The following is a 27139-nucleotide window of genomic DNA, read 5'->3' on the forward strand; positions in this document are numbered from 1 at the left end:
GTTTTGGGGAAGGGCACAATTGATTTCTTTGGTTTTGACTATTTATAATAACAAAGCCGCTTCCTTTCCATGTCCATGAACAGAGCAAATTAGCAAACACCAGCAATTTTGCACACACAGAAAAAGTGGCACGACAGAGAAAAATTCTACTATAGTGGGAAATTTGAATTTTTGTCTACTTTTTTTTTGGAAAGTTCAGATTAACGGTCGCATTTCTTGCTTAAGGCTTTGGAGTTAGGCAATTCAATGGCGGATACCGCTCATGGCCCTGCTAGCTTCTGGACTCAGGCAGATGCTTTGCTCAGAAAGAACTTAACTTTCCAGGTCCTTCTCTCTCTCTCTCTCTCTCTCTATTGTTTGTGGGTAGTTTTAGTTTGGTTTCTGAAAACTGAGATTGAATGCAGAAAACAAAGAAGAAGAAAAATCGAATGAAGAGTATTCTTTGCTTTTCTCTTTATGTTTATTTTCTTTTCATATTCATTATCCCTTTTTTGGCACTTATCCGTGAGATTCTTGATTGCTTGTTGATCAAGCGGTTACTTTTTCCTTCAACTTTATCTCACAGTTTTACCTTCTGGGTTCATTTTAGTTAGTATAATTATGGGTTAATTTGTGCCATATGATTTATTTTTGGTTCGGGTTAAGTTGTCTTTCTTGTGTATGAGTGATGGGTTGTTGGGTGATTGTGATTTTGTGAGTCTGCAAATAATATTTTGTATAAAATCTGATGATAATAGCATATATACGTTCTCTTATGCAGAAACGAAATATCAAAGAGAATATTCGGCTAGTTTCATTTCCAATTCTCCTGTGTTTATTGCTAGTTCTTGTCCAAACTTTGGTCAACCATGAACTCGATAAGCCTGAAAACAGGTGTGGTTGCATCTGTATTGATACAGATGGAGATGGGAAGTGCGAGAAAGTTTGCGCCCTAAAATACTCAACTCTAGACCAAGGAGCCAGTTGTCCCATTCCTGATCCTCCCCAGTGGCCTCCATTGCTACAACTGCCGGCTCCAAACCATCGTGCAGTGATATCCAGTGTTATTCCATATACAGACTTGCCAAATGAGTCATGTAAGAGGACAGGATCCTGTCCTGTAACTATGCTGTTCACTGGGAAAAATCAAACTCTAGGAGAAGGTATTACCCTCTCTCTCTGGCATGTGTGTTTTAGTATGTCAATTTTGAATGTTACTGCTTCACCTGATGAGTTATGTAGATCATTATTTGATGTAATTGTATTGACTTTGTTTTCCGTTAGTATATTAATGCTAACTGTTTACTGTACATTCTGATAGTTTTGGCTGGAAATATGTTCAGAAGTACTCTGAATTCCTCTGATACCCTGGATAATTTAGCCAGTAATGTTTCAGTAAGTTGTCTTCTCTCTACGTTCCTTTCCTACTTTTTCCTTTTGTTGTGAATCATTTTTTTCTTTCTTTCATTCAAGTATTATGGCTTTCATAGTTTCTTGTTAACTGTTTTAGCTTTGTTTCTAAAGTCATTTTTTATGAAATGTTTCAGGGTTCAGAATCAATGCCTGAATACTCCAATTTCCTTGATCCTGCTTTCTATTCAGATCTTCCAATATATAATGTGCAGAGTCAATGCTCACAAAACTCCATATTTTCTGTTCCCATTAACATATCATCCATTCAGATGCAACAAGGTATATGTTACTTATGCACATACACAAATTTTGTTGCATGCCACCTACTAAAACGTTTTTCTTAATTTTGTCTTGAACCTAGAGGTTAGATGTGTTCAGGGTTTGCATTTGTGGCGCAACAGTTCTTCTGAGGTAAACAGTGAGCTGTATAAAGGTTACAAGAAGGGGAATTCAGAGAGGAAGATTAATGAAATACTTGCAGGTTATCTCTCATATATCTATCTGGCTTGCTTGTTTGATTTGATGAAATAAGTATACTAGTAGGCCAATACTGACAGTGAATATTTTTTGCAGCCTATGATTTCTCTAACTCAAATGGGAATAATTTTAATGTAAGCATATGGTACAATTCAACCTTTAAGAATGACACGGGCAGTGGTCCTATTGCTTTGCTGCGGCTTCCGCGTTTAGTGAATCTGGTATGCATCTATAACTTGTTTTTCTTGTTGAGTTTTCTTTTATGCTATCGATTATAATAGAAGCAGTAAATTCAATACAATAATAAGTGCTAACATTTGTATTCACAGGCATCCAATGCCTACCTTGAGTTTTTACAAGGATCTGGTACAGATATGGTGTTTGAGTTTGTCAAAGAAATGCCCAAACCTGAAAGCAAACTCAGGCTGGATTTTTCTTCTCTTCTTGGTACACTCTTCTTTACATGGGTCATTTTACAGCTGTTCCCGGTAAGTATATGAAGCTTTGCTCAAGTCTATCAATCCTGTTTGGTGCCATGGATTTGATTAAATTTTGCATCTTTTGATTTCAACATCTCGTCATTTGCATTTACAATTATAAGTAACTACATTTTCTTTTCTTCTCATAATTTATTCTCAAAGTATGGTTAAGAGTTCTGTGAGGTTATACGGTGATATCCTCTTTGTTGGCTCCCCATCATCTGCATTTTTGAGTCATGAAATCAACACTGCATACTACAAGTGCCTCCACAACTTTAGCAACATATGACTTTGAGAATGAAATTGAACCTCTCCATCTATTTACAAACACATGATTTTTATACTAGCTATATACCTTAACCATTTGGCAATAATATTTCACCATATCACTTCTAAATACAGTTGTAAATGTGTCTCCTTTCCCAATTTCGTCCTCTATTGTATGCATAGAATGTTGATCTATGAGTGAGTATACATACTTATAGTTTCCGTTTGCCCAATTCTGATGTAGGTTGTGTTGACGTCACTGGTATACGAGAAACAACAAAAACTGAGAATCATGATGAAAATGCATGGGCTTGGTGATGGGCCATATTGGATGATTTCCTATACTTATTTTCTTACAGTATCTTCAATCTACATGCTATGTTTTGTTATATTTGGCTCACTTATAGGTAATGATATGACTGCTTAACAACTTTCTTAGTCTAGCTTCACTTCAATTGCTTTAACGATGACTTCATTACAGGGTTAAAATTCTTCACGATGAATGAATACAGCATCCAATTTGTTTTTTACTTCATCTATATAAACTTGCAAATATCTCTGGCTTTTCTAGTTGCTGCTATGTTTTCAGACGTGAAGACTTCTACAGGTTTGATGTTGTTGTTTGTATTTATATGAAACGTAGTGGGCCACTCTCAACTTTTATCTAACAGGATGGGTTGACTGACATTTTTGTCATGATAACAGTTATTGGTTACATATTTGTCTTTGGAAGTGGGCTTTTGGGAGGCTTTCTTTTTCAATTCTTTGTCCAAGATACATCATTCCCAAGTAAGTGGAAACATTTGTGAAAATTCGGTATCTGTTGCTTTGCTCTTGTTTGTTTCCACGATAACTATTTCCAGTGTTAAACTAATATTTAAAAAGGTTCTGTTTCAAGGGACTGCATTTCAGAATTTCATTTATGCAAATTGTTATGTAGTTCTCCCTCCTCTCAATATTATGTTAGCTTGCTTAGATGGTTTCCAATTCCACCTTGCCTTACCAGTGAATACCTCTGAAGCCTTTGTCACACCAAGATGAAGGCTACAGTGGGTGTCTTACCTGTTTAATGTAATTCATTGGCATTCCTGGAGAGATACTTTCTGCGAAGAGAGGCACATTAATAAGATCTTTTTAAATAACTGGAAAAATCTGCAAGCTTGATGAATCTCAAAATAATAACACTAGTTTTTTTTTTTATATCACGTAGGACTATTATTTATGACTGAGCATATTGTCGATATGTTTTAAGTAAACTTGAGGGATACAACAATATGCTCTATTGAGTTTGTGGTCTGATTCTGTTGATATTCTGGAGGTGGCAACCTTCAAATATAAACCAATGCGCTGTTAGTGGACCAAACTGTTCACCGCTTAGTACTTCAACTGTCAGTGATTAGTGTTTGCTTAAGTTTTGCCTCCTCTTTCTACTTGTACTTCTCAAACACTCAGCTCATTATAAGATTGTTTTGCATTGTTGTAGGAGGTTGGATCATTGTTCTGGAGCTATATCCTGGCTTCTCTCTATATCGTGGGTTATATGAGTTTGCACAATATGCCTTTAATGGCAATTATATGGGAACCAATGGGATGCAGTGGGGAGATTTAAGTGATAGCAATAATGGGATGAGAGAGGTCTTTATTATCATGGTTGTCGAGTGGTTTTTGGTGCTTCTTTTTGCATATTACGTAGATCAAGCTGTCTCATCAGGAACTGGGAAAGGTACTTTCTTTTGCTTACAAAGATTTAGGAAGAAGAAACTGTCATCTTTTAGGATGCGTAGTTTGCGAAGGCAGGGATCTAAAGTTTCTATTGAGATGGAGAAACCTGATGTTGGTCAGGAGGTAACTTTTTCTTGCAGTTTAACTTATATCCTCAATTTTCATTGCTGGTTTAGTATTTGGAGATTATCAGTTTCCAGATCATTTAGGTGGAAAGACAAAATGTCAACTTTTTGCTATATGATTCAAGATTAGTCTTTAAGTTTTGGTACCCTTGTTCGATGTCCTTGATGTTTATAAGTGTCACTGATGTTTGAACCAAAAAAATAAGTGTCACTGATGTTTGCTTCATTTATGTCTTTCATATCTTTATGAGTTTTTTATCTTCCTCAAAATGATGTGCCTAAAGTTAATATGCATGAATAATGCTTCCACTTCCTTTCCAGAGGGAGAAGGTTGAAAAGTTGCTACTGGATTCAGATACAACTCATGCAGTCATCTGTGACAACCTCAAAAAAGTGTATTCTGGAAGAGATGGAAACCCTGAGAAATTTGCAGTGAGAGGGTTGTCTCTTGCTTTGTCTCGGGGAGAGTGTTTTGGTATGCTTGGCCCTAATGGTGCTGGGAAGACCTCTTTTATCAATATGGTCAGTATGCTTTTCAAACTTTGATTAACTTGCGTTACATTTACACTAAATTTCTAACATTTTTCTTTTCGTTTGCTGGTGAGATCATTATTCCTTAAGATTTCATATCTAGTCATTTGAAAAAATAAATCGAGAAAAACTGGAAAATTATTATAAGAAAGTTTTCAAGTAATCAAATATTTTCTCAAATAAATCAAGGACTTTTTTTATGCTTCATGGAGAGATATAATTTTATTTACTCCTATTATCCAACTCAGTGATGTTCTTTTCTTGGCTTCCGTTAGCCATAACTGTTGTCACGTCGTCCTGTCTCTGCTGCATTGACATCTCCAGTCTTCTCTGGTAGAGCTATGCTTGTAGAGTTAATATTTTTGGGTTGGCTTCACCCCTCTGGATGCTGTCCAATATTCTTGCATGTCAAGGAATTGCCTTTGCTCTTGTGTTTTCTTTGGTCTTTAAAACTTTTAAAAGTTAATGTGTATTTATCTTTCCACAGATGATTGGTCTCACAAAGTCAACCTCTGGCACTGCTTATGTTCAAGGTCTGGACATTCAGACTCAGATGGATGAAATATATACCAGCATGGGTGTTTGTCCACAGCATGAGTAAGCTAGAACTTTTCCTTAAGGCAAAATGTTCCTTCAATTAAAATCTGATTAATTTCTCATTTTTTTGGACATTTTTGTAGCCTGCTATGGGAAACCCTGACTGGAAGGGAGCATTTACTATTTTATGGAAGACTTAAAAACCTCAAAGGTTCTGCATTAATACAAGTAAGTCAATATATATTTTATATAGAAATAGTGACCAACAAATAATAAACCGAACTAGTCTAGTTATACTTTAAAGTGTGTGCTCTGGATTATTATTTTGAGAATAACTCTTTTGTTTTTTCTGTTGTTTCACGTCCCAATTTTGTTGCTGAAGGCAGTGGAAGAATCTTTGAAAAGTGTCAATCTATTTTATGGTGGGGTTGCAGACAAACAAGCTGGAAAGTATAGTGGAGGTATGAAGAGAAGGCTTAGCGTTGCCATTTCACTTATAGGGGATCCCAAAGTATGTCTTCGTGCTCTGTTAAAGCTACTTTGGCTATATCTGTGATAGTTTTCCTGGAAAATCAGATATGTTATCTCGAGATGCTACTCTACTTATTGCCTTCTTCTATAAATTCATTCTAGGTTGTTTACATGGATGAACCCAGTACTGGACTTGATCCAGCTTCAAGAAACAACTTATGGAATGTTGTGAAGCGTGCAAAACAAGACCGGGCAATCATCTTAACTAGTACTCCCCCGTCCTCCCCTCTATTTACTGTTTTGTCAATTATAAAATCCATGGCGGCTCAGTACAGTACGGAGTAGTGTTAACTGTTAAGCAACAGCATAATGACCTCTTTTGCTTCTTTATTCACTTATAAATCTGGTCTGTGTATCTTCAGCACATTCCATGGAAGAGGCAGAGGTTCTCTGTGATCGGTTAGGAGTTTTTGTGGATGGTAGCTTGCAATGCATAGGAAACCCAAAAGAGGTATCTTAATTTAGTGCCATAACATCTGTATAGGACATATCGGTTTTTCTCGACACTTTGCATAACACTTGTTACCAAAATTGTGTATCTCAGCTGAAAGCTAGATATGGAGGATCTTATGTGTTTACAATGACAACATCTTCGAATCATGAGGAAGAGGTGGAGAACTTGGTGCGAAGACTCTCCCCAAATGCTAACAAGATATACTATCTTTCTGGGACCCAGAAGTTTGAGTTGCCAAAACAGGAGGTCAGAATTGCAGACGTATTTGAGGCAGTTGATAATGCAAAGCACAGGTTCACAGTTTTCGCATGGGGTCTAGCTGACACCACCTTGGAGGATGTCTTCATCAAGGTCGCACTTGAGGCCCAAGCCTCCAATGTACTGACATGATTGTCATATTTTGTTCATTGCTACTGAGATGTTAATTTGTATGTCATTTGGTTTCACGTTGGAAATATTCATTTCCATTTGTTTTATACGTGCTGATATATAGAAATAAATAATGAAATTTGATAGTTTCTATATATCAATTCTCTCTCTTTTTGTTGAAAGAGAAACCAAAATTCTTTTTTTAGATTAGGCATCGTTTTGTTCAGTGGGAAAAGTTTGGTAGTTCATGCTGTTGATACTTGATCAACTAACTGAGCCAAGGTGAAAAAAGCGTGCATCATGCGACATGCATGTCTTGAGGACTCTGGTCTATTTATAAGATCAGAAGCTTAAGCTCAAGCGCACCTCTCTTATATTTCTCTGAGCTTCCTCTCCATATTAGCAAAAAAGCAAAGCATCCCTCCTCTCAAGTTTCATCACATTTTCTAGCTTTCCCTTGTGGTAAGTATCAATCTTTCCTCTGCTTCAAATTTGGTTGCTTCTTTTTGAGCCAAATGGGCTGTGAAGCTACCTTAAGCAAATTCTGATGTTGTACGACTGCAAACCCCTGCGGTCCCAGGAGGAGTGAGAGTGCTGGATCTGAATGCAGTGAAAAAAGGAATACCTTAATGTCACTAGAATTTGCTGAAGGTAGCTGCACAGCCCATAGTAGCTTCGTAGTCTCAAAATTGAGTTTGTTAAGTTTAATCCCTACAGAGTTCTCTTTTCCCCCTACAAAGTATACCAGCATTTTAACACTCTTAACCACATATGCATTGCAGTTCTTGGCTACTTGACGTTTGGAAAATAAGGATTGTCCAGTCGCAAGTGATAATTGTAAGCTGCTCACACAATTTCCAAGAGATATAGAGGCCATGCAGAAGGTTTTTGTTCCATAATTATAACTGCTTGCTAGTTATAATCTGCAGCATGGCCTTATATCGCTTGGTAATTATGTGAGCAGCTTGTTGGTTAACATAGTGATGATGATTACAGCTAGAGGTGAAAACCCGGTTGAATCCCAGATGCTCTGAATATCGGTACAAGGGCATTAACCTCCAAGCCCCTCCTCAGCAAGAAATGAAGAAATGTTGACCCGCAAGCCCAGATGAGATTGTTTTTCATATACATTATAACATAAGACTCAATTTTCCATTTGGTCAAAAACAAAAAAATTAAAAGCTTTTCATCACTTGTGGAGAAGGAAAGGAACTGCCAGCCTCTGTACCTGACTGGTCTTTCGACTCCTACCAGCACTTCTTGATGCCCAACAGTTTGGACCGACTGTCGTACCTTAAACTAAAACTGTACCTTTTTTTTTTTTGGTTACAAAATGCTATGGTGGTGGCCCAACACTATAGCTACAGGATCTGAAAAACCGATTTGCCAATTAGATATTGAATTATTAATAATATAATGATTTAAAATGTGTGTCTTAATGTGTGTTAAAAAATGTGTTTTTTTATATTCTAACTTAAATATTAAACATAAATGAAACATCTTAATAGTCGAATGCTATTTATAATTATATACATTTAAATTAATAAATTGATACATGTGAGTCTCATAATGTATTAATTGTCTGAAACGTAGTGCTCATAAATTTAATAGTGTGACATCTCCCTCTACAAACACAAGTGGTACAATTGCCATCTACAACTATGAACGGACACCTCTGGCTGGCTTTTCAGAGCTCAGTTAATAATGATTTTTATTAAACCCAACAATCAAAAGTCAGAATTACATTCTTGTTTTTTTTTTTTTTTTTGGACGAACAGAATTACATTCTTGTAAAATTTAAATGACACATGTCACGTCGTGTAGTTAATAGCCATGTCAAAATAATTGCTTCCTGTCCAATAGAAAAGGCCAAAATTGCTTACACTTAACTGAATAGCAATTCTTGAGGGGCCAATACCCAAATCATGCCTTTTCATTTCTTTTTTCCTTTTTTAATTTTTTTATTTAAAAAAGGTCACTTCCTGCTACTTTTTTTCAACTAATAAAATCGTCATATATATGACTCTGATATGTTGATTCTAAGTAGCATGTACTTTTTCAAACTCACTTTACCAATCAACTGTCAACCAAGAAGGGAATTGATAAACGGATGTCAGTTTAACTGCTCCAAAGCTTCAATTTTGGAGGGAAAGTTTCTAGCTTTATGACCGTCATTGCAAGTCCTTGCTTGGGTATCAATGGGGGATCAATCACATTGTCATGTCAGTTTCTGGTCTCAGGCCAATGCCCTTCTCAGGAAGAACCTAACTTTCCAGGTCTCCCTCTCATCTTTTTCTTTTGTGGGATTTGTTCTTGCTTGTTGGAAAAAGGAGCTGTCTTTGGTGTTTCCCTCTGCTCTTTATATTTATTCCACTGTTTCAGCTTTGTGGGTTTTCCTTTAATTGTGTTTTTTTTCTTAGATTTTAGTTTATAAGTTATTAAAACTGTAATAAAATCAATTTGATTTATGTTGCCCAATTGTTGAATTTTCTTTTTCTTACATACTTGAGCGATAATGCTTGATTAGGCTGAGTCCTCTATGGCTTGAAATTTTGGTTATTGCTTCTGCTGTATTAAAAAGCATCCTTCTTTTACTTTGTATGTACTTCTTCTCATTACATGATTTTATGTTTTTCTTTTCTTCTTTCGGAAACTAAATATCAAGACAAATATTTGGCTAATTTGATTTCCAATCATCCTGTGTTTATTGACTCTTGTCCTTCAAAGATTGTCGGACCCGCTGAGTGTGGCTGTAGAAAAGAGGCAGGGTGTTACTATGAATATGCTTTCAATGGAGTTATCCGTTGTGCGTTTCCTAACCGTCCAGAATGGCCTCCATTGCTTCAAATACCTGCTCCCGAATATTGGGCTGTGAGAAGTGAGGTTGTTCCTTTCACAGATTTGCCAGATTGAGTCGTCCAGGACCCTTCCTGCCCTGCAGCTCTACTTTTCACTGGAAATAATCAAACACTTGGCTCAAGTGTGCTCTCTCTCCTCTGTGTGTTTGTTTTGTAATGCTAGTTTGTTCTTTTTGTGCTTTGAGTATTTGAACTGATGGGATGCTGACAATAAATATTCTTGTTTGTTTAATCGTGTATGTTGTGATAGGTTTGGCTGGGAATATGATCCCCAGGGCTTTCAGTCGAAAAGTCTTTAGCAGATGATGCTTTTGTAAGTTGTCTTTCTTCTTCTTTGCTCTGCCTTCTTAGGTTTATGACTAATTATCCGTTGATTTTCATCATTATTAACAAACTAACATTATTCTCATATGGTATTCTTATCTATTCTTGTGCTTTTATATTTATTCAGGGTCTAGAAAGAGCTTTGTTGCTAATATGATATTTCATAATTTTCAGGGCTCAGAATTTTCACCTGGCTATTCCAATTTTGAAGATCCTGCTTTTACTTTGGATCCCTTCATCTAATCTCTACAACGTCATTGCCCACCAGACTTTAACTTTTCAGTTTTCGTTTAGAATGCCTCTGATGAGTTGCGACAAGCTGTAGATTCTTTCTTTGGGTTGGTTCGCCCTTGAGGTTTCCTTGGTCAAGACTCAAACTTTGATAATTGATATTAATTCTCTGCTAGGATACTTCAATTTATGGTTTATGAGAAGCAACAGAAGCTTAGAAAGAATGAAAATGCAGAGAATTGTAGGTAATTTCGTTATCTCTGGTTTATGAGAAGCCACAGAAGCTTAGAATCATAATGAAAATGCATGGTCTTGGAGATGGGCCTTACTGGATAATTTCCTACACTTATTTTCTTTGTATCTCATTCATTTACATGCTATGTTTTTTGATATTTGGCTCAGTCATATATCAGACGGCACTTAATTTATTGCTTATATTCTTTACTTGTTTCAGGTTGCTTTAGCCAAATTCACTTCCTTGCAGGGTTAAAAATTTTCAAACTGAATGACCTACAGCATCCAATTTATGTTTTATCTTGTCTATATAAATTTGCAAACTTCATTGTCTTTCCTAGGAGCTTTAGTGTTTTCAAACATGAAGACTGCTACAGATAATGATATTTGTTAATTGTCATGTTAAAACTTAGAGTTAAATCTTAATTTTTCTTAAACAACCCGCTAAGTAACAAGATCTTATGAATCATCCTCAACCGAATTTTGAATACAATAACAGCATACATAGGTGTCTTTGGCACTGGGATCATAGGGAACTATCTTTTCCTATGCTTTGTTGAGGATGCATCATTCCCCCTAGTAAGTGAAAGTTAATGTTCAAACGAGACCTGTGATGCATTATTCAAATGACTCAAGGGACATGGTCATTTGACTCAAATACACGTTTGTGGTTTTGGTTTGAGTTGGCTTACAGATGTTTCTAACTTTCCGTCTACAAGTTAAATTTGATTTGTATATTATATTTTTCACATTTATACTTTTGAATTGACCTTTTGTGAGACTTGTTTTTCATGATTGCAGGGAACTGGATATTTCTAATGGAGTTATATCCGGGGTTTTCTTTAACTCGTGGGCTGTATGAGTTTGCACAAGCTTCTTTCATTGGGAAATACTTAGGGACTAAAGGGATGCGGTGGGGAGATTTAGGTGATCGCCAATGGAATGAGAGAGGTCTTGATCATTATGCTTGTTGAGTGGTTGATGGTGCTTGTCCTTGCATATTTTATGGATACAGTTTTATCACTGGGAAGTGGAACAAGTACTCTAATTTTCTTGAAATTTTTATGGAAAAAGCTGCTGTTGTCCTTTCAGAAGCCTAGTTCTAAAGGGCAGAGTCCTAAACTTGGAGTTCAGGTGGAGAAAGCTGATTTCAGTAAAGAGGTAAATTTCTCTTGTTTGGACAGTTTTGAAGGGGATCAATAAGCATCCTATTTGCAAGACCTAATAGGATCTATGCAGGAAGACCAAAGGAGAAAAGAAATTGAACATAAAAACTACGACAATGATTTTTAATTCTCACTATCAAATAGGCCACACTAGGGGGAATTATAAAGGATAACCTAGTATGTAGGCAGAATAAACTTGGATTCTAATAAATTTAACTCCCTAATTGTTATAGTAAAGCTAAAACAAACAATTAGCACCATGTATGTCCTTTAAGTTGTTTTGACTTTTAACTTGCTCAGGTTTTGCAGCTTAATTAGCTGCACTAATAATTTCATTTTTCCTTTCTATCGGGAGAAGTAATTGAGACAGACACAAAATATGCCGTCGTGACAACCTCAAAAAGGTTTATCCAGGAAAGGACTGAAACCCTGACAAATTTGCAGTGAGGGGTATATCCTTTGCTTTGTGCAGAGGGGAATGCTTTGGTATGCTTGGTCCCAATTGTGCCGGCAAGACCTCTTTCATTAATATGGTATTAATACACCGATTCTGAAAACTTTCTGTCGTGTTTTCTTATAGATGAAAAGTGCTGCTTTCCATTTAATCTTTCGAATGAATTTGAGGGGAACTAGGAAAATGCTTTCAAAGATTTTTTTGTTAAGCATATAAATTGGGAGCCACTTTTTCGCTAAGTTAGAAATATCATAGCTGTATGTTCTTTGAGCAATTTTGGGGAGACTAAATGCATTTATTGTCAGATGACTGGTCTTACAAAGCCAACATCCAGGACGGCATTTGTTGAGGGTCTGGACATAAGGACTCAAATGGATGGTGTGTATAGCAGCATGGGTGTGTGCCCACAGCATGATTAAGCTATATTCTCATCCATGTTTCCTATTTATTAAAAAGTAAAACAATATTATTGTTTCTTTTATTCTGCTGTAATAGTCTGCTTTGGGAAATCCTGACTGGAAGAGAGCACTTAATGTTTTATGGAAGACTTAAGAACCTCAAAGGTTCTGCCTTGACACAGGTAACTCAATAATATGCTTATATTAACATTTCCATGTGAAGATTTGTTGGCCTTTAAGAGCTTCGTGTACTTGCCGTAGGATTTGGAGCAGTAATTTGGCAAGTCTCTGCATTTTTTTGTTTGTTAATTTCAATAAATATATGGTAATTGATGACTCTACCTGCAACACTGAAACTTATTTGTTAATGTAGTTTAGAATACTTCCATGAAAAAACAGAAGGAACAAGCTATAAGCTTTGCTGATGAATGTGAGACTTAAAGCCAAAATCTATGTGCTGTTGTGTTGTGTATATGACTAGCATTTGTTGCTGCAGTCGGTCGAAGACTCTCTGAAGAGTTTCAACCTATTTCATGATGGAGTTCCTGATAAACAAGCTAAAACATATAGTGGGGGACATGAAGAGGAGGCTCGGTGTAGCAATTTCACTCACTGGGGATCCCAAAATTTGTCTTCACCTTTTCCCATTCTACCTTTGTTTGTGAGATCTCTCTTGCTAACTATATATGTCATGGGGGTACCAGCCTACTTATGGCATAACCTTTTGAATTCTTTCTAGGTGGTTTATATGGATGAGCCTTGTAGTAGTACAGGACTAGATCGAGCTTCCAGAAAAAATTTATGGAATGTCATGAAGTGTGCATTGCAAGACCGGGCAATCATCCTCACCAGTACTCTCACTCCCTCTCTCTCTCTCCCCACATTACTTGTTGAACTTGCAAAAATGAGGTGTAACAAGCATTACAGATTATCTGCTTTCTTGTTCCTCTTACTGTTGTGTATTGTCCCTCGGCCCCTTGCACTTAATTTCGATTCTTATTGCTCAACTTGATGCTGTCAATTACATAATGGTCTTGTTTGTTATGTTTCAGCCCATTCAATGGAGGAAGCAGAAGTCTTGTGCGATCGAGTAGGTATTTTTGTAGATGGCAGCCTGTAGTGCTTAGGAAATCCAAAAGAGGTTAATTGACTTCAATGCTTTTATCTTTTAATTGTATTACTCTTCTATTTTGGTTTCAGATTTAGAATTGATCTCGATCATTTTAGTTATCAAGTGAATCATTTTTGTTGTGTCTCTTCTTCTTGGAATAGAAGCTGCATGTTTAGCCTGCATGATAGATTTTACATGTGAGAATGCACATAGATTTTCATTTGGGCACGAATTTACGTACAACTTCAATGGTGTACTGTGACAGCTGATAGCTAGATATGGAGGATCTTATGTGTTCATAATAACATCTTCAATTCATGAAGAAGATGTGGAGAAATTGGTGCAAACCCGCTCTCCTAGTGCTAACAAGATATACCATGTATCTGGAACCCAGAAGTTTGAGGTGCCTAAAACTGAGATCAGAATACCAGACATCTTCAAAACAGTGGAGATTGTGAAGAGCAGGTTCACCATTAATGCATCGAACCCAGCTGATGCTACGTTGGAGGAAGTCTTCATCAAAGTTGCACGCGGAGCTCAGGAAGCCAACACGTAGCATAGTGTTTCTGTATCAGAGTTCTTGTTAGAACTATCTTTGTCAAAAATTTCTTCCATGTGTTAAAAAACTCTTAGCTAGGAACCATTGTTTATAAATGTTTTTTTTTTCATGTCACCTACCACTTCTTGTGGTACAACTCAACTCATACACCTCATGTAATGTTGTGGACAATCAGAAAATGGTGTGAAATTTTTAAGGCATCAAAGAGAAGCTGATCATTTAGCCATTGATAATGCTTCAATTAATGATTTGAGTGGGATTTTATTTGTGATGGTTAAGACAGTCAAACGCAACAAATCAGGCATTGGCTGAGGACTTACTAAATTTAAGTTTTAACGAACAATGTTAATTAAAAGAGTGGCATACAAAACTCTTGTTTTCTTTTCTTATTTCTTTCCCAAAGAAGTGCATTTGGGGACACAAAGGGTCTAATTTCTGTTAAAGGTTTTCAACTTTGACGCCCTGTTTAGTTACAAGTCTACGCTGCCACTTCCATATTGATTTTGGGTTTCTTAGGTATCAAGTTAAAGCTCTTCGGACATCAATGGCTGATGTTGCTGGTCGCCCTGCCAATTTTTGGCTTCAGTCCAATGCTTTGCTCAGGAAAAACTTAACCTTTCAGGTTCTCCTGCAACCAATTAATTAATTTAATTATTCAATTTAGCTCCTGAGTTATGACAAAATATCAACTTAATTAATTTAATTGTTGATGATTTTGCAGAAACGAAGGATGTGTGCCAATATAGCCCTGATTTTAATACCAGCCTTCTTCTGCTCGCTCTTTGCTTTCTTCCAAATCGTTGTGGATGTGTACACGAACAAACCCAATACGAAATGCGGATCGGATCCAGCAGAGATAGGGCATTTTGACGACTCATGTCCAATTCCTAAGCCTCCAGAATGGCCTGCCCTGTTAAAAATACCACAGAATGATTTTCGTGCAGTGAGAAGTGATTTCTTGTCGTTCAAAGACTTGCCCGATGAGTCATGCAGGAAGAAGGGCTCATGTCCTGTCACAATCCTCATGACTGGAACTAATCATTCTTTTGCCCAAAGTATTATTTCTTCTCTACATTTTGACATGTTGGTTATTTAATTAACGGGGGAAACGCAAAGCTGGGATAATAGTTGGTGCTTCTAGTATTATTATCGAACGTCTAACTAACACTAATATGTGCACATTTGTTAGCATTGGCTTCGAGCATGTTTTCCGGGTCTTTCCCGGTGAATTCCTCCGGTAATCTTACTGATTGGACTCAAACTGTCATGGTAAGTTGTCATTTTTCTTCCATTTGGTTTTTATTCTTTTTTTTTTTTATGTGATTAAATGATATTAATTTCGTTTTACGATTGTAATAAAATATGCAGGGTACAGAGTCCCCACTTCAGTCATCCTATATGTTTGATCCTGCGTTCACTTCGCCGGATCCAACTCCCATCTCTAATCTGCAGCGTGAATGCCCTCCCCAGTTATCTACATCATCCGCTACACTTCGAGTATCAACCACCCCAATAAAAAAAGGTACTTTTATTTTTATTTTTATTGTTAAACCCTATATTTGTATAATGTATGGTTTCTCTCTCTCTCTCTCTCTCTCTATATATATATATATGTGTGTGTGTGTGTGTGTGTGTGTGTACAAATACGTACACATGCATGTATTGTATACTCTCTATATGTATTGTATACTCTCTGTATATAATGTACGTGGACATTGTGGATATTCGCAGCTGTTGATTGTGTTGACCATACGATAAAGGCAACTTGATGAATGATATCAGTTTTGTTAATTGTGTGTGCAAGCAAAGGTTCACCTTTAACTTTAGTTGCATATATGCAACATACTAAGTTCACCTTTAACGGTGTTTGTCTTGGATGTAGAGGTTACGTGTGTTCAAGCCCTGTATTTGTGGCGCAATAGTTCTTCTGAGATAAACAATGAGCTATACAAGGGTTACATGAAGGGGAATTCAGAGAAGAAGATTAATGAGATACTTTCAGGTTCATTATATCTACTACTTTGATTTATATATGGCTTTAATTAATAATGTTTGATATATGTGATGAATAGGGTATCATTCTTGCAGCTTATGATTTCTCAAACTCAAATGCAAAAACTTATAATGTGACCTTATGGTACAATTCGACCACCCAAGCTGCCGGTGCTAGAGCTTTGTTGCGACTACCACGCACCGTGAACATGGTATTTACATACATACATACATACATACATACATGCATACCTACATATGTACCTTCATTTTAACTTGTACAGATTGTTTTTATATTCACAGGCAACAAATGCCTACCTTCAGTTTTTGAAGGGGCCTAAAACCAAAATTATGTTTGATTTTGTCAAAGAAATGCCCAAGTCTCGAAGTGCAAACAAGATGGATTTTGCCTCTCTTGCTGGCACAATCTTCTTTACATGGATCGTTTTACAACTGTTCCCAGTAAGATTGTTGTTATTAATTCATGATCCCATATTAAACATTAATTGTTGCTAAGTTATATTAATCTTCTTTCCGATCTTTCTAACTTGTGGTGTAGGTTGTGTTAACTGCAATAGTTTATGAGAAGGAACAAAGACTGAGAATCATGATGAAAATGCATGGCCTCGGTGACGGGCCTTATTGGATGATTTCATATGTGTATTTTCTCACAATATCTGCACTCTACATGCTGTGTTTTATTGGATTTGGCTCAATTCTAGGTACATATATAGTATTTTGGTAAAGGCTAGCTTTATTTAATTTGAATTAATGCTTTAATTGACCAACTTAATTACATTCATGCAGGGTTAAGTTATTTCACTCAAAATGACTACTCCATCCAGTTTGTGTTTTTCTTCACCTACATAAACTTGCAAATAGCCCTGGCTTTTCTACTAGCTTCAGTGTTTTCAGACACCAGGACTGCTACAGGTTTGATGTTAGTTTTAGCTACTTTTATTATCTTATGAGATGACTTTGATGATTGAGATTCTTAATTTCCATGATTGATTTGATGATCGCAGTTGTGGCTTACATTTTTGTCTTCGGAAGCGGGCTTCTTGGAGCCTTTTTTTTCGAACACCTTATCAAAGATGCATCTAGTAAGTGTAACAAGTGGAGATTAATATTTGTGTTTGATTATTACAAATGAAGTTGTTTTGTATTAATTAATGTATGTTGTAGGAAGCTTGCTGGTTTTTCTGGAGCTCTATCCCGGCTTTTCTCTATATCGCGGGCTATATGAGTTGGGGCAATATGCCATTGAAGCCAAATCCTTGGAGACTTCTGGGATGACATGGGAAAAGTTGAATGATAGCTACAATGGGATGAGAGATGTGTTGGTTATCATGGGGTTTGAGTGGCTTGTGCTGCTTCTTCTTGCATATTACATAGATCAAGTTGTGACATGTGGAAAAGGTCCTTTATTTTTCTTGCAAAACTCTAGGAACAAGAACCCCTCAACTCTTAGGATGCCTACCTTGCAGAGGCAAGGATCTAAAGCTTTTGGTGACATGGACAAACCTGATATTAGTAACGAGGTAACTCAATTTTTGTCTACATTGTGCTATGCCAGACCAATATAATATACTCCGAAATTTTAATACTTCAACTTGCTTAATTTGCAGAGAGAAAAGGTTGAGAAGCTGCTCCAAGATCCAAATGATAAAAGCTATGTTGTCATCTGTGACAATGTCAAAAAGGTATATCCAGGAAGAGATGGAAACCCTGAGAAATTTGCAGTGAGAGGGTTGTCTCTTGCTTTACCTAGAGGGGAATGCTTTGGTATGCTTGGTCCCAGTGGTGCAGGGAAGACCTCTTTTATTGAAATGGTACACTCTGAATCTTTGATTGGATGATACAGTTTCTTCGGAACATCATATGGTAATGGCTGATACAGACTCTTTCCACAGATGATTGGTCTCACAAAGCCTACCTTTGGAACATCATATGTTAAAGGCCTGGATATTGTAACTCAAATGAACGAAATATATACCTGCATGGGAGTTTGTCTACAATATGAGTAAGCTATAGATATAATTCTTGCCTGATGTATCTAGGAAGCAGAGTTTTCCCTTCTCTTTTTGTTGGTTCTTTCTTTCAGATATTTATAATCTAATTAGTTTCATGCTTTCCGGACAAATTTTAGCCTGCTATGGGAAACCCTGACAGGAAGGGAGCACCTACTGTTTTATGGCAGACTTAAGAACCTCAAAGGTTCTGTCTTAACGAATGTAAGTCAGTTCATACATGTTCTTTTGTCAATTAGTCAATGCATACATGTTCTCTTCTCATATGTGTTTGTGAGTGAATAAGAGCTTTGTTTTTCCTATTTCCTGTCCCAATTTTGTTGATAAAGGCAGTGGAAGAATCATTGAAGAATCTGAATCTATTTCATGGTGGGGTGGCTGACAAACAAGCAGGGCAGTATAGTGGGGGTATGAAGAGAAGGCTTAGCGTGGCAATTTCACTGATAGGGAATCCCATAGTATGTTTCTCTGTCAAAGCTACTTAATCTGGCTATATGTCTTGGTTTAACTTCCTAAAAAAGTCTGCTGCTACTTGTTGCATTTCTCTAAGTGTTACTTATTCAATGTAGGCTGTTTACATGGATGAGCCAAGTACTGGACTTGATCCAGCTTCAAGAAACACTCTATGGAATGTTATCAAGCTTGCAAAACAAGACCGTGTCATCATCCTAACCAGTTCTCTCTCTCTCTCTCTCTCTCTCTCTCTCTCTCTCTCTCTATGTTCTAGTGTTGTTAGTCAAATAACAACATAACATAACTAACAAGCTTGATCAGTTACCTCTTTATAAGTTCACTTACAAAGCAATGCCTGCTTATATCTTCAGCACATTCAATGGAAGAGGCAGAGTTCCTTTGTGACCGATTAGGAATTTTCGTAGACGGTAGAATGCAGTGCATAGGAAACCCAAAAGAGGTAAGACTAGACTAAACTACTAAATCCCATTCCCAAATCATCTAAAAAAATTGGGACTAGTTAAGACTTAATTTACTGGTTTAGTTGCAACTTTATTAAGTTAACCCCTTGATTAATCTATATGCAGCTAAGGGGCAGATATGGAGGATCATATGTGTTTCAAATGACAACGAATTCAGATCATGAGCAAGAAGTAGAGGACATGGTAATGAACCTTTCACCAAATGCAAACAGAGTATACTTACTGGCAGGCACACAGAAGTTTGAGCTGCCCAAAAATGAGGTCAGAATTGCAGATGTGTTCCAAACTATTGAGCATGCAAAGACTAGATTCACAGTCTATGCTTGGGGGCTGGCTGACACTACATTGGAGGATGTGTTTATCAAGGTTGCAAGTGCACCAAGGAAAATCGAATCAAACGTTTTAAATACAGATTAGTGTCGGATTAATATACGAGTTTACGGTTTAATTAATTTTCACTAATTTGTGACATATTGATTCTTGTAAATGTGTTTTCTCATGTCCCTTGTTGTTGGTTTAGTTTAATATAGCATGTAAATATAGAGTTTCCATACCAAATAAATTTCACACATTATATTTGGTAGTTTAATGATTGATATTAATTCAAATTCATAAAATTTTAACTTTCAAATTAAGTCAAATATAGCAACGACATATTGCTAAATTGAAATCCAGTTTGTTTCGAAATTTACTCTTATCTCTTCAATCATCCATATGCTACGAACTGCATCCAAGCAGCCATTGTACCTAAAGTTCAAAAACTGATTTGCTATCAACTTTTTCACTTTGCATCTCCGTCGTATGAAGGGAAATCCCAATCACAGATTTTTCATCTATATGTGCATGCAAAATAAAACTTTAGATCGTAGGCTTATGAAGGGAAATTGATGTTTAATGAAAAATCCCAGGTTTATAGAATCTGGCGTCAAACTCAACGAGTGATAAAACCCTAGTTTTAAATTTTTTATAAGAACCATAGACAACTAGTGTGGGAAAATGCACGTTAAGAAGTTGCAATCCTATTCGAATCAATTTTGGCTATTAGGTGTTGCAATCCTATTTTCCCAGTGTTCCGAAGCAATTCATGTAAATGCCAAAAGAAAGGGTTAAATGGCATTCATATGACCGCTTGCCAAAAAATGGAGCTTTACCATTAGCCATGAATGTTACATCTTTACTTTATTATTATTTATTTATTTGTTACATGGTGGGGCAAGCCCCAGAAGCAAAGAAAAAAGAACGAAGAACACTTTGAGGCAAAGCTCGACTTAATTAAACTGAAAAGGTGATGTGAGTCTACAACGTCATGTGTGAGCATATGAATCACAGCTTGAGAGTCACATTCAATCTCAAGTAATTTGCAGCCTTCATTCCATGCATGCAAGGTGTAACCCATGAAAAAGGCCCCATAACTCAGCTTCCATAACAGTACCAGAATCGAGATTCACAGTAAAGCCTCAGACCCAATTGCCATTAGAGTTTCTCAAAAGACCTCCAGCGCAAATGTGAGAAGCAACAGTGTGACAACTACCACCAGTATTAAGTTTAATCCAATTTTCAAGGGGATACTTCCACGCCACCATAACATCTTCTCTATGTGGTTTGGTAGAGATGGACCTATTAGCCACATGCCAATCCCTTGCAATGTTAATAGGATTAGTTGCGATAATCTGTCCTTAAGATTTATTTGCAGCCAATCTTTAAAGGGGAGGACAAAGGTGTGAGCAACTGAATGTGGGGCACCAAAAGAGTTTCCAAACACAAAGAGATTTGTTGCAACTTCTAAACAAATGCTCTAAAGTTTCCGATGCCCCATGGCAAAATCGGACAGTTTGCATTGGTAGTCATATTCCGTTTCTGTCTTTGAACATTAGTCAGCAATTTACCTTGCATAATAAGCCAAAAGAAGGTTTCCAGTTTAGGCGGTATGTGCAATTTCCATATAAAATCCCCAGGCCAAGGCTCAAGCTCATCATCATCAAATAAAGAAAGATAGGCTGATTTGACAGAGAAATTGCGAGAAGAAGTGAGACCCCATATACATTTATCAGCAGCACTAGACACCAAGCCATCATTGATACTAAAGATTTTCTCAATAATCTCATGTATACTATTTATTAAAAAAAGGATCCCAGTAGCGCCTAGGCGCCCCCGTGTGAAAATAACCGCCGCCCGGCTATACTAATTTTTTTAAGGACCCAAGTATAGCCGCGCGGCTATACTAACCCTTCTAGAGATTATGTGTCCACGTGTCAAAACAAATATAGCCGCTCGGCTATAAAATTTTTTGAAAATACAAATATACCCGAGAGTATCCCTGGATCCTAACAGAGCAGTCCAAAAAAATATTAACTGTACGCCAACAAAAACTATTGTTTCCTTTCCCTTCCTTTCATGGTTGGCTGTCCTTCCATCTGGTCTTTCTCGATAACTTCTGCAGGATCCGCTGTGCAAGAGGGAAAAAAAAAAAAAAAAGATGAGTTCAGGTAATAAAATCCCTGGATCCTAACAGATCAGTCCTAAAAAAAATCTAACTGTATGCCAACCAAAACTATTGTTTCCTTCCCTTTCCTTTCTTGGTTGGATCTGGTCTTTCCTGGTAACTTCTGCAGGATCCGCTGTGCAAGAGAAAAAATAAAGAAAGAAAGAATGAGTTTTTCACACGTGCCTAGCGTAAACTATTTTTTGAAAACCAGAGTATAGCCGCGCGGCTATACCATTTTGGAAAACACGCGAGAGTATAGCCGGACGGCTAAACGATTTATATTTGGGGTGAAAACGGTGTCCACGTGTCAAAACAATTATAGCCGCGCGGCTATACGATTTTATAACCACTTTGTTTAAAAAGAAATACCGGAGTATAGCCGCTCGGCGGAATTTACTGGTTTAGTTGCAACTTTATTAAGTTAACCCCTTGATTAATCTACATGCAGGATCATATGAGTTTCAAATGACAACAAATTCAGATCCATAGCAATAAACAGAGGACATGGTATGAACCTTTCACCAAATGCAAACAGAGTATACTTACGGCCAGGCACACAGAAGTTTGAGCTGCCCAAAGATGAGGTCAGAATTGCAGATTTTTTTTTTCCTTCTATAAATGTAGAAGTTCCAAACCAAATAAAATTACCACATATTATATTTGGTAATTTAATGATTGATATTAATTCAAATTCATAAATTTTAAATCTCAAATTAAGTCAAATATAACAACGACATATTGCTAAATTGAAATCCAGTTTGTTTCGAAATTTACTCTTATCTCCCCATCTCCAACAAACATATAATCATACCCTTATCCGCTATCAGCAATGATCTTATCTCAATCTTCATTATCTTCTATATATAATTCATCACATTCAAGCATTTTGATGGTGGTAGAGGGTTTATTGTTCTCCTACAATACAATGCCTAAGATATCTATCATGTTTTGGTGTTTTCTCTTGCTGCCACTGGTTTTTTATTGTTCTGAGGCAAATCAAAAGGTTGGAATTTATGAATTGAAGAAGGGAGATTTCTCTGTGAAGCTGACTAATTATGGTGCAACAGTGCTCTCTGTTGTTCTCCCTGATAAGAACGGTATCTGGGATTGTGACTGCGCAAGTTTTGAATAGTTTTATTCGGTGTTTAAATTTTGCATTCCATGCTTTATAAAATCTGCATATTATGTTCTCATTTGTATGATTTCTCTCATCTTATTTCAGGGAAGCTAGACGACGTTGTTCTTGCGTTCGAATCACTTAAAGACTACTCGGTCAGTTCATAAATATGTTTTATCTTCTTTGTGTTTTGATCAAATTAGAATGATTGCCATTGAATGTTAATTGAGTGATTGCAAGTATTGCAGAATGATTCAGTCTACTTTGGAGCCATTGTTGGACGTGTTGCCAATAGAATTGGAAGTGCTCAATTTAGTTTAAATGGTGTTCACTACAAGTTGGTTGCAAATGAAGGAAAGAACACTCTTCATGGTATGTTCATGATCATTTCATGTTACCTAATCTAAATTTCCAGGACCAATGTTCTTCTCGGAATTTGATTTAAATATTCGATATATAACAGAATTTTCTTGTGATTATATGTCAGGTGGCCTTAAAGGATTCAGTGATGTTGTATGGACAGTAAAAAGTTACATCGAAGATAGTCACATAACATTCACCTATAACAGCTTGGATGGTGAACAAGGTAAAACTTGGACAAGAATTAAGAATGACTGTGGATGTGACTAATGTAGATTGTGCAACACTAACAATGAAATCGCTGCTAATTGTTAATGCAGGCTTTCCTGGTGATCTTGTTGTATCAGTAACATACATGCTTGTTGAGACAAATAAATTAGCTATTAAAATGGAAGCCAAAGCTCTTAACAAGGCCACTCCAGTGAACTTAGCCCACCACACCTACTGGAATCTCCGTGGCCACAACAGTGGTGACATCCTCTCGCACCATCTCCAGCTTTTCGGGTCCAACATCACACCCGTTAATGACCAACTCATTCCCACTGGTGAAATTGCCCCTGTGAAAGGAACACCCTATGATTTCCTCGAGCCCCAAGAAATTGGCAGCAAGATAAATGAGTTGCCTGACGGGTACGACATCAACTATGTGCTAGACCCTTCAAGTTACAAGCATTTGAGGAAGGCAGTAGTGTTGCGTGACAGTGTGTCGGGCCGAAAATTGGAATTGTGGACTAACATGCCAGGGTTGCAGTTCTATACAAGTAACAAGTTGGACAATGTGAAGGGAAAAGATGGATTTGTATACAAAAAACATGCTGCAGTCTGCTTGGAGACACAGGGGTTCCCAGATGCTGTGAACCACCCAAATTTCCCTTCACAAGTTGTGAAACCAGGAGAGACTTATTTGCATGTTATGGTTTACAGATTTACTGCTGCCTAGAGCATTTTGCATGTTATGGTTTATAGATTTATTTTCATCTTTCATGTTTACTGCTTCTAGTAGTGCTTTTATATATATAGCTGGGGATTGTGCAGAGAAACATGCCCACTAAGTTTGCTTAATTCAATGCAATTATATAAATAATTTTATCATGCCATGGTGGTTCTTCTCCTGCATATGCTTATATTATTATGAAAGGACTAAATTTTAAAACCTATAACAAAAATCAAAGGAAACCTAAATCAAATTTAGAACACCTAAAAGCTATAACAATAAAGAGCTTTTACGATTGTCATTTTGATTGTCAATTATTTCAATTTTGGGTTGTATTCAGGCAATGAAGATGTTTATTGCAGATTCTACGTCACTTATAGAATGTCCACCCATAATTTAAGGGGGGGAAAACAAACTTCTATATGAAATTAGAGAGAAAAACACAGTTTTCAGTTAATAGGTGACACTTTTGTTCTTGGGCGACGGTTTTTGATATGTTGCAGCGGTTTTTGTACTTTTCCTGACGATTTAAATGCCTCTTTTATTGCAAACGTATTTAGAAGCGGTAAAAACCGTCGCTAGCCGTCGCTATTTCTATTTTTATTGAGGATCAAGAAAACCGCCGCTAAAGGTCCGCAGACTAATTTAAGCTTCTTCTCACCAAATCGGGAGGCGTAGAAGAGAAAATAAAAACCGTAAAAACCTCCTTTTCATTCACTCTTTATATTTATGTACAAATTACATGAAAACAATATTAAATGTGTACGTCCAAATTATTACTTGGATACTTGAAAAAGACCCAATTTCTTAATCAAACTACGATGAGATGGGAAAATAAAAGTAGTTCAGTGCAAGTTTCCTCACACCGCTCCTTTGTAAATGCAATCCCTATTCCTCTACTACATGCTAGCAACTTCTTGCTTGCAACATTGTCTAATCCTTCATTGCTTGTAACATTGGGTGATCCTGAGACTGCTACCTCTAAACATCCCCTGTGCATCTTCAACCATTTATATGCTACAAACTGCATCCAAGCAGCCATTGCACCTAAAGTCCACAACATTAGATGGAAAATAAAAAACTGATTGACTATCACGTCAAACTCAATAAGTGATAGAACCAAAGTATTAAATTTTCAACCATAGACAACTTTTTTTATAATAAACCATAGACAAATTTTCGACATCAATGTCATGCCTATCAAATATACCAGGTCCAAAGGAAATTGCTCTACAAAATTTCCCTTCCCCATCATGGCAAACATGTTGAAACTCAGTTTGAAATAACAGTTAACGCAAACTTTACCAATTATATTTCTAACCATAGCCCATTGATTTTGTCCCCAAGATTTAACTTTGTTATGTGGCGATGACAATTAACGAAAATGTTGGGAAAGGATTCAATGAAAAACAACTATAAATTTCTAAAGGTGTTTGTGTCTGTGCACACATGAGGTCAGTGTTCATAAGCACAACAGCTGACTCAATAAGCCAAGCTTTGTTCAGGTAACATCAAGTACACTAATAGAACATTATGCTGCATGTGATGCTTGCAACAAATTTAGGTCTACACTGACAACTGAAAGTCATTTGAAAATAATATTAAGAATAACCACAAAACAGAGCTGATACCTTTGACCCCAGTATTTGCAATCTTGTTTTGATCACATCCAAGGGAGTTGCAAGATATGTCATAAAGCCTGAAGAATACAAAGCAAGTATAAATCAACCTACAGAAAATTCTGAATTCAATTTTAAAGACTTACATAGTATAAGCAAGGTACATACCACCAGCCAATCCTCCTAGTATAGTCCCGGAACAGAACTATCAACATGGAAATTTGGATTGTGTACGTATTTTGCATCCCATACTCTGTCAAATATGTCAAGCCTTCATAGAACATAACCTACAATAGTGCAGACGAAAAGTTTGAGACAAAACCATTCTACTAGAAATAAGAACTAGAGATTATTAAGGAAACAGCAACATAATAATGAAACTAAATCATATTGAGGCCAAAGGCCTAACTGCCTTATGATTCACCAACGACCAAAAGAGAGTAAGTTTGATATTTCAATGTTGGGACAAAACAAAACAAAACAATAAACTAGTGTAGGAAAATGCATGTTAAGAAGTTGCAAACCTATTCGAATCAATTTTGGATATTAGGTGTTGCAATCCTATTTTCCCAGTGTTACAAAGTAATTCATGTAAATGCCAAGAGAAAGGGTTAAATGGCATTCATATTATTACATGCCAAAAAATTGAGCTTTACCATTAGCCATGAATTTTACATCTTTACTCTGTGATCACACCTGACTTGCACAAAGAATAGATGGCTCTGAATACATGTCTTCATCATTCCTTCCCCAAATTCCCTAGGAATGGTTCACTTCAGAAACTCCCTCCAACTATATAGACAGATCAAAAACTCAATTACTAACTTCCCACAAGTCCAAACCTCATAATCAAACAAATTTTAATACCCACATTGACATATAAGATCATCTATTCACTCAATATCAAAAACTTCATCACAAAGAAACATACTTTTTTCCTTACATTTCTAACGCTGGGTGAATTAGTTTCTTTACTATTGAAAAATAAAATAAAATTTGGGGGTTTTCAGCTGCTTCAAATTTCAAGTTAAACCCATATCTAAAAGTCAATGCTTTACCATCCTGATATTTAAGAATCAAATTCTTTCTAATCTTTTGAAATGTCTCGCCATTTCTATGCCATAAGATGCTTATAATCGAAGTGGGAAATCAGAGAATTGGAAGACTTACCAAAGAAAGATTGGTGGGGTTGTGTTCGAATGGGATAAGGGTTGAAGAAAGTGTTTGAGCTCCAATTCGAGAGAAGCGACCACTGAGAAAGCCCAAAAAAGTTCCTCACAAGCTCGCCGCCGATCACATCTCGAGCAGTCGAATCGGCCTCTGGCTAATGAATTTTTGGATCAGCGGATGTGGTTACCGTTAGTGTTCATATGAAAAGTCTATAATACCCTCAATGTTGTATGTAAGCTGGTAGGGTAGACACGACATTTTATATTCTTCATATTTGT

At 36.7% G+C, this 27139-nt stretch overlaps 4 protein-coding genes across 9 annotated transcripts; 3 read left to right on the plus strand and 1 right to left on the minus strand.

The window, feature by feature from the left end:
• Positions 1-69: 69 nt before the first annotated feature.
• LOC103338402 (ABC transporter A family member 8-like) lies at positions 70-7078 on the plus strand. 2 transcript variants are annotated; one of them, XM_089055819.1, is made up of 18 exons: positions 70-324; positions 761-1142; positions 1301-1374; positions 1527-1671; positions 1754-1873; positions 1966-2090; positions 2199-2357; positions 2860-3022; positions 3097-3222; positions 3321-3404; positions 4099-4460; positions 4784-4984; positions 5481-5590; positions 5674-5758; positions 5892-6041; positions 6164-6269; positions 6424-6512; positions 6606-7078. In XM_089055819.1, exons 1-18 carry the CDS (start codon positions 247-249, stop codon positions 6903-6905), a joined length of 2859 nt encoding a protein of 952 aa, XP_088911945.1. In that variant the 5' UTR covers positions 70-246; the 3' UTR covers positions 6906-7078. The 2 variants fall into 2 exon arrangements, with proteins under 2 accessions (XP_088911945.1, XP_008239820.2); XM_008241598.3 differs by having other exon boundaries at positions 5913-6041.
• A 140-nt stretch (positions 7079-7218) lies between these two features.
• On the plus strand, positions 7219-14445 carry LOC103338438 (ABC transporter A family member 7-like). Of its 2 annotated transcripts, none has more exons than XM_089055822.1 (11): positions 7219-9160; positions 9612-9864; positions 9993-10055; positions 10241-10542; positions 11333-11692; positions 12457-12566; positions 12647-12731; positions 13046-13210; positions 13289-13458; positions 13602-13690; positions 13926-14445. In XM_089055822.1, the coding sequence occupies exons 5-11, from the start codon at positions 11474-11476 to the stop codon at positions 13934-13936; spliced, it is 849 nt and encodes a 282-aa protein (XP_088911948.1). In that variant the 5' UTR covers positions 7219-9160; positions 9612-9864; positions 9993-10055; positions 10241-10542; positions 11333-11473; the 3' UTR covers positions 13937-14445. The 2 variants fall into 2 exon arrangements, with proteins under 2 accessions (XP_088911948.1, XP_088911947.1); XM_089055821.1 differs by having other exon boundaries at positions 13289-13400; positions 13602-13639.
• Positions 14446-14618: 173 nt separating this feature from the next.
• On the plus strand, positions 14619-24230 carry LOC103338437 (ABC transporter A family member 12-like). 2 transcript variants are annotated; one of them, XM_008241638.3, is made up of 23 exons: positions 14619-14841; positions 14941-15274; positions 15409-15488; positions 15588-15741; positions 16102-16221; positions 16308-16423; positions 16515-16673; positions 16771-16933; positions 17019-17144; positions 17237-17314; positions 17397-17752; positions 17840-18043; positions 18125-18234; positions 18361-18445; positions 18571-18699; positions 18811-18916; positions 19066-19154; positions 19282-19437; positions 22665-22758; positions 22884-22933; positions 23027-23150; positions 23266-23364; positions 23459-24230. In XM_008241638.3, exons 1-23 carry the CDS (start codon positions 14764-14766, stop codon positions 24076-24078), a joined length of 3630 nt encoding a protein of 1209 aa, XP_008239860.2. In that variant the 5' UTR covers positions 14619-14763; the 3' UTR covers positions 24079-24230. The 2 variants fall into 2 exon arrangements, with proteins under 2 accessions (XP_008239860.2, XP_088911946.1); XM_089055820.1 differs by lacking the exons at positions 14619-14841; positions 14941-15274; positions 15409-15488; ... (13 more) ...; positions 19066-19154; positions 19282-19437 and adding an exon at positions 22110-22245.
• Positions 24231-24712: 482 nt separating this feature from the next.
• Positions 24713-27032, minus strand: LOC103338400 (uncharacterized). 3 transcript variants are annotated; one of them, XM_089055694.1, is made up of 5 exons: positions 26862-27032; positions 26388-26483; positions 25860-25978; positions 25704-25771; positions 24713-25119 (listed from the first exon to the last, which is right to left on the minus strand). In XM_089055694.1, the coding sequence occupies exons 2-5, from the start codon at positions 26421-26423 to the stop codon at positions 24884-24886; spliced, it is 459 nt and encodes a 152-aa protein (XP_088911820.1). In that variant the 5' UTR covers positions 26424-26483; positions 26862-27032; the 3' UTR covers positions 24713-24883. The 3 variants fall into 3 exon arrangements, 2 of the variants coding, with proteins under 2 accessions (XP_088911820.1, XP_088911821.1); XM_089055695.1 differs by having other exon boundaries at positions 26348-26483; positions 26862-27029; XR_016128495.1 differs by lacking the exon at positions 26388-26483 and having other exon boundaries at positions 26862-27029.
• Between the last annotated feature and the right edge of the window lie 107 nt (positions 27033-27139).

This window comes from Prunus mume, linkage group LG7 (genome assembly GCF_029339155.1).
Source record: "Prunus mume cultivar Tortuosa linkage group LG7, ASM2933915v1, whole genome shotgun sequence".
NCBI classification, from domain to species: Eukaryota; Viridiplantae; Streptophyta; class Magnoliopsida; order Rosales; family Rosaceae; genus Prunus; species Prunus mume.

Excerpts from the sequence above, each read along its gene's own strand:
- LOC103338402 (XM_089055819.1), top strand. The coding sequence starts at position 247 with ATGGCGGATACCGCTCATGGCCCTGCTAGCTTCTGGACTCAGGCAGAT. Across the intron at positions 5,759-5,891 it reads AAGGTTCTGCATTAATACAA|GTCCCAATTTTGTTGCTGAA; the intron begins GTAAGTCAATAT and ends CTGTTGTTTCAC. Across the intron at positions 6,513-6,605 it reads GCATAGGAAACCCAAAAGAG|CTGAAAGCTAGATATGGAGG; the intron begins GTATCTTAATTT and ends TGTGTATCTCAG.
- LOC103338438 (XM_089055821.1), top strand. The coding sequence starts at position 11,474 with ATGAGAGAGGTCTTGATCATTATGCTTGTTGAGTGGTTGATGGTGCTT. Across the intron at positions 13,211-13,288 it reads TTCCCATTCTACCTTTGTTT|GTGGTTTATATGGATGAGCC; the intron begins GTGAGATCTCTC and ends AATTCTTTCTAG. Across the intron at positions 13,401-13,601 it reads CCGGGCAATCATCCTCACCA|CCCATTCAATGGAGGAAGCA; the intron begins GTACTCTCACTC and ends GTTATGTTTCAG.
- LOC103338437 (XM_008241638.3), top strand. The coding sequence starts at position 14,764 with ATGGCTGATGTTGCTGGTCGCCCTGCCAATTTTTGGCTTCAGTCCAAT. Across the intron at positions 15,275-15,408 it reads TAATCATTCTTTTGCCCAAA|CATTGGCTTCGAGCATGTTT; the intron begins GTATTATTTCTT and ends CACATTTGTTAG. Across the intron at positions 16,934-17,018 it reads TGGATTTGGCTCAATTCTAG|GGTTAAGTTATTTCACTCAA; the intron begins GTACATATATAG and ends ACATTCATGCAG.
- LOC103338400 (XM_089055694.1), bottom strand. The coding sequence starts at position 26,423 with ATGTATTCAGAGCCATCTATTCTTTGTGCAAGTCAG. Across the intron at positions 25,979-26,387 it reads CTATTCTTTGTGCAAGTCAG|GTTATGTTCTATGAAGGCTT; the intron begins GTGTGATCACAG and ends GCACTATTGTAG. Across the intron at positions 25,772-25,859 it reads ACTAGGAGGATTGGCTGGTG|GCTTTATGACATATCTTGCA; the intron begins GTATGTACCTTG and ends TGTATTCTTCAG.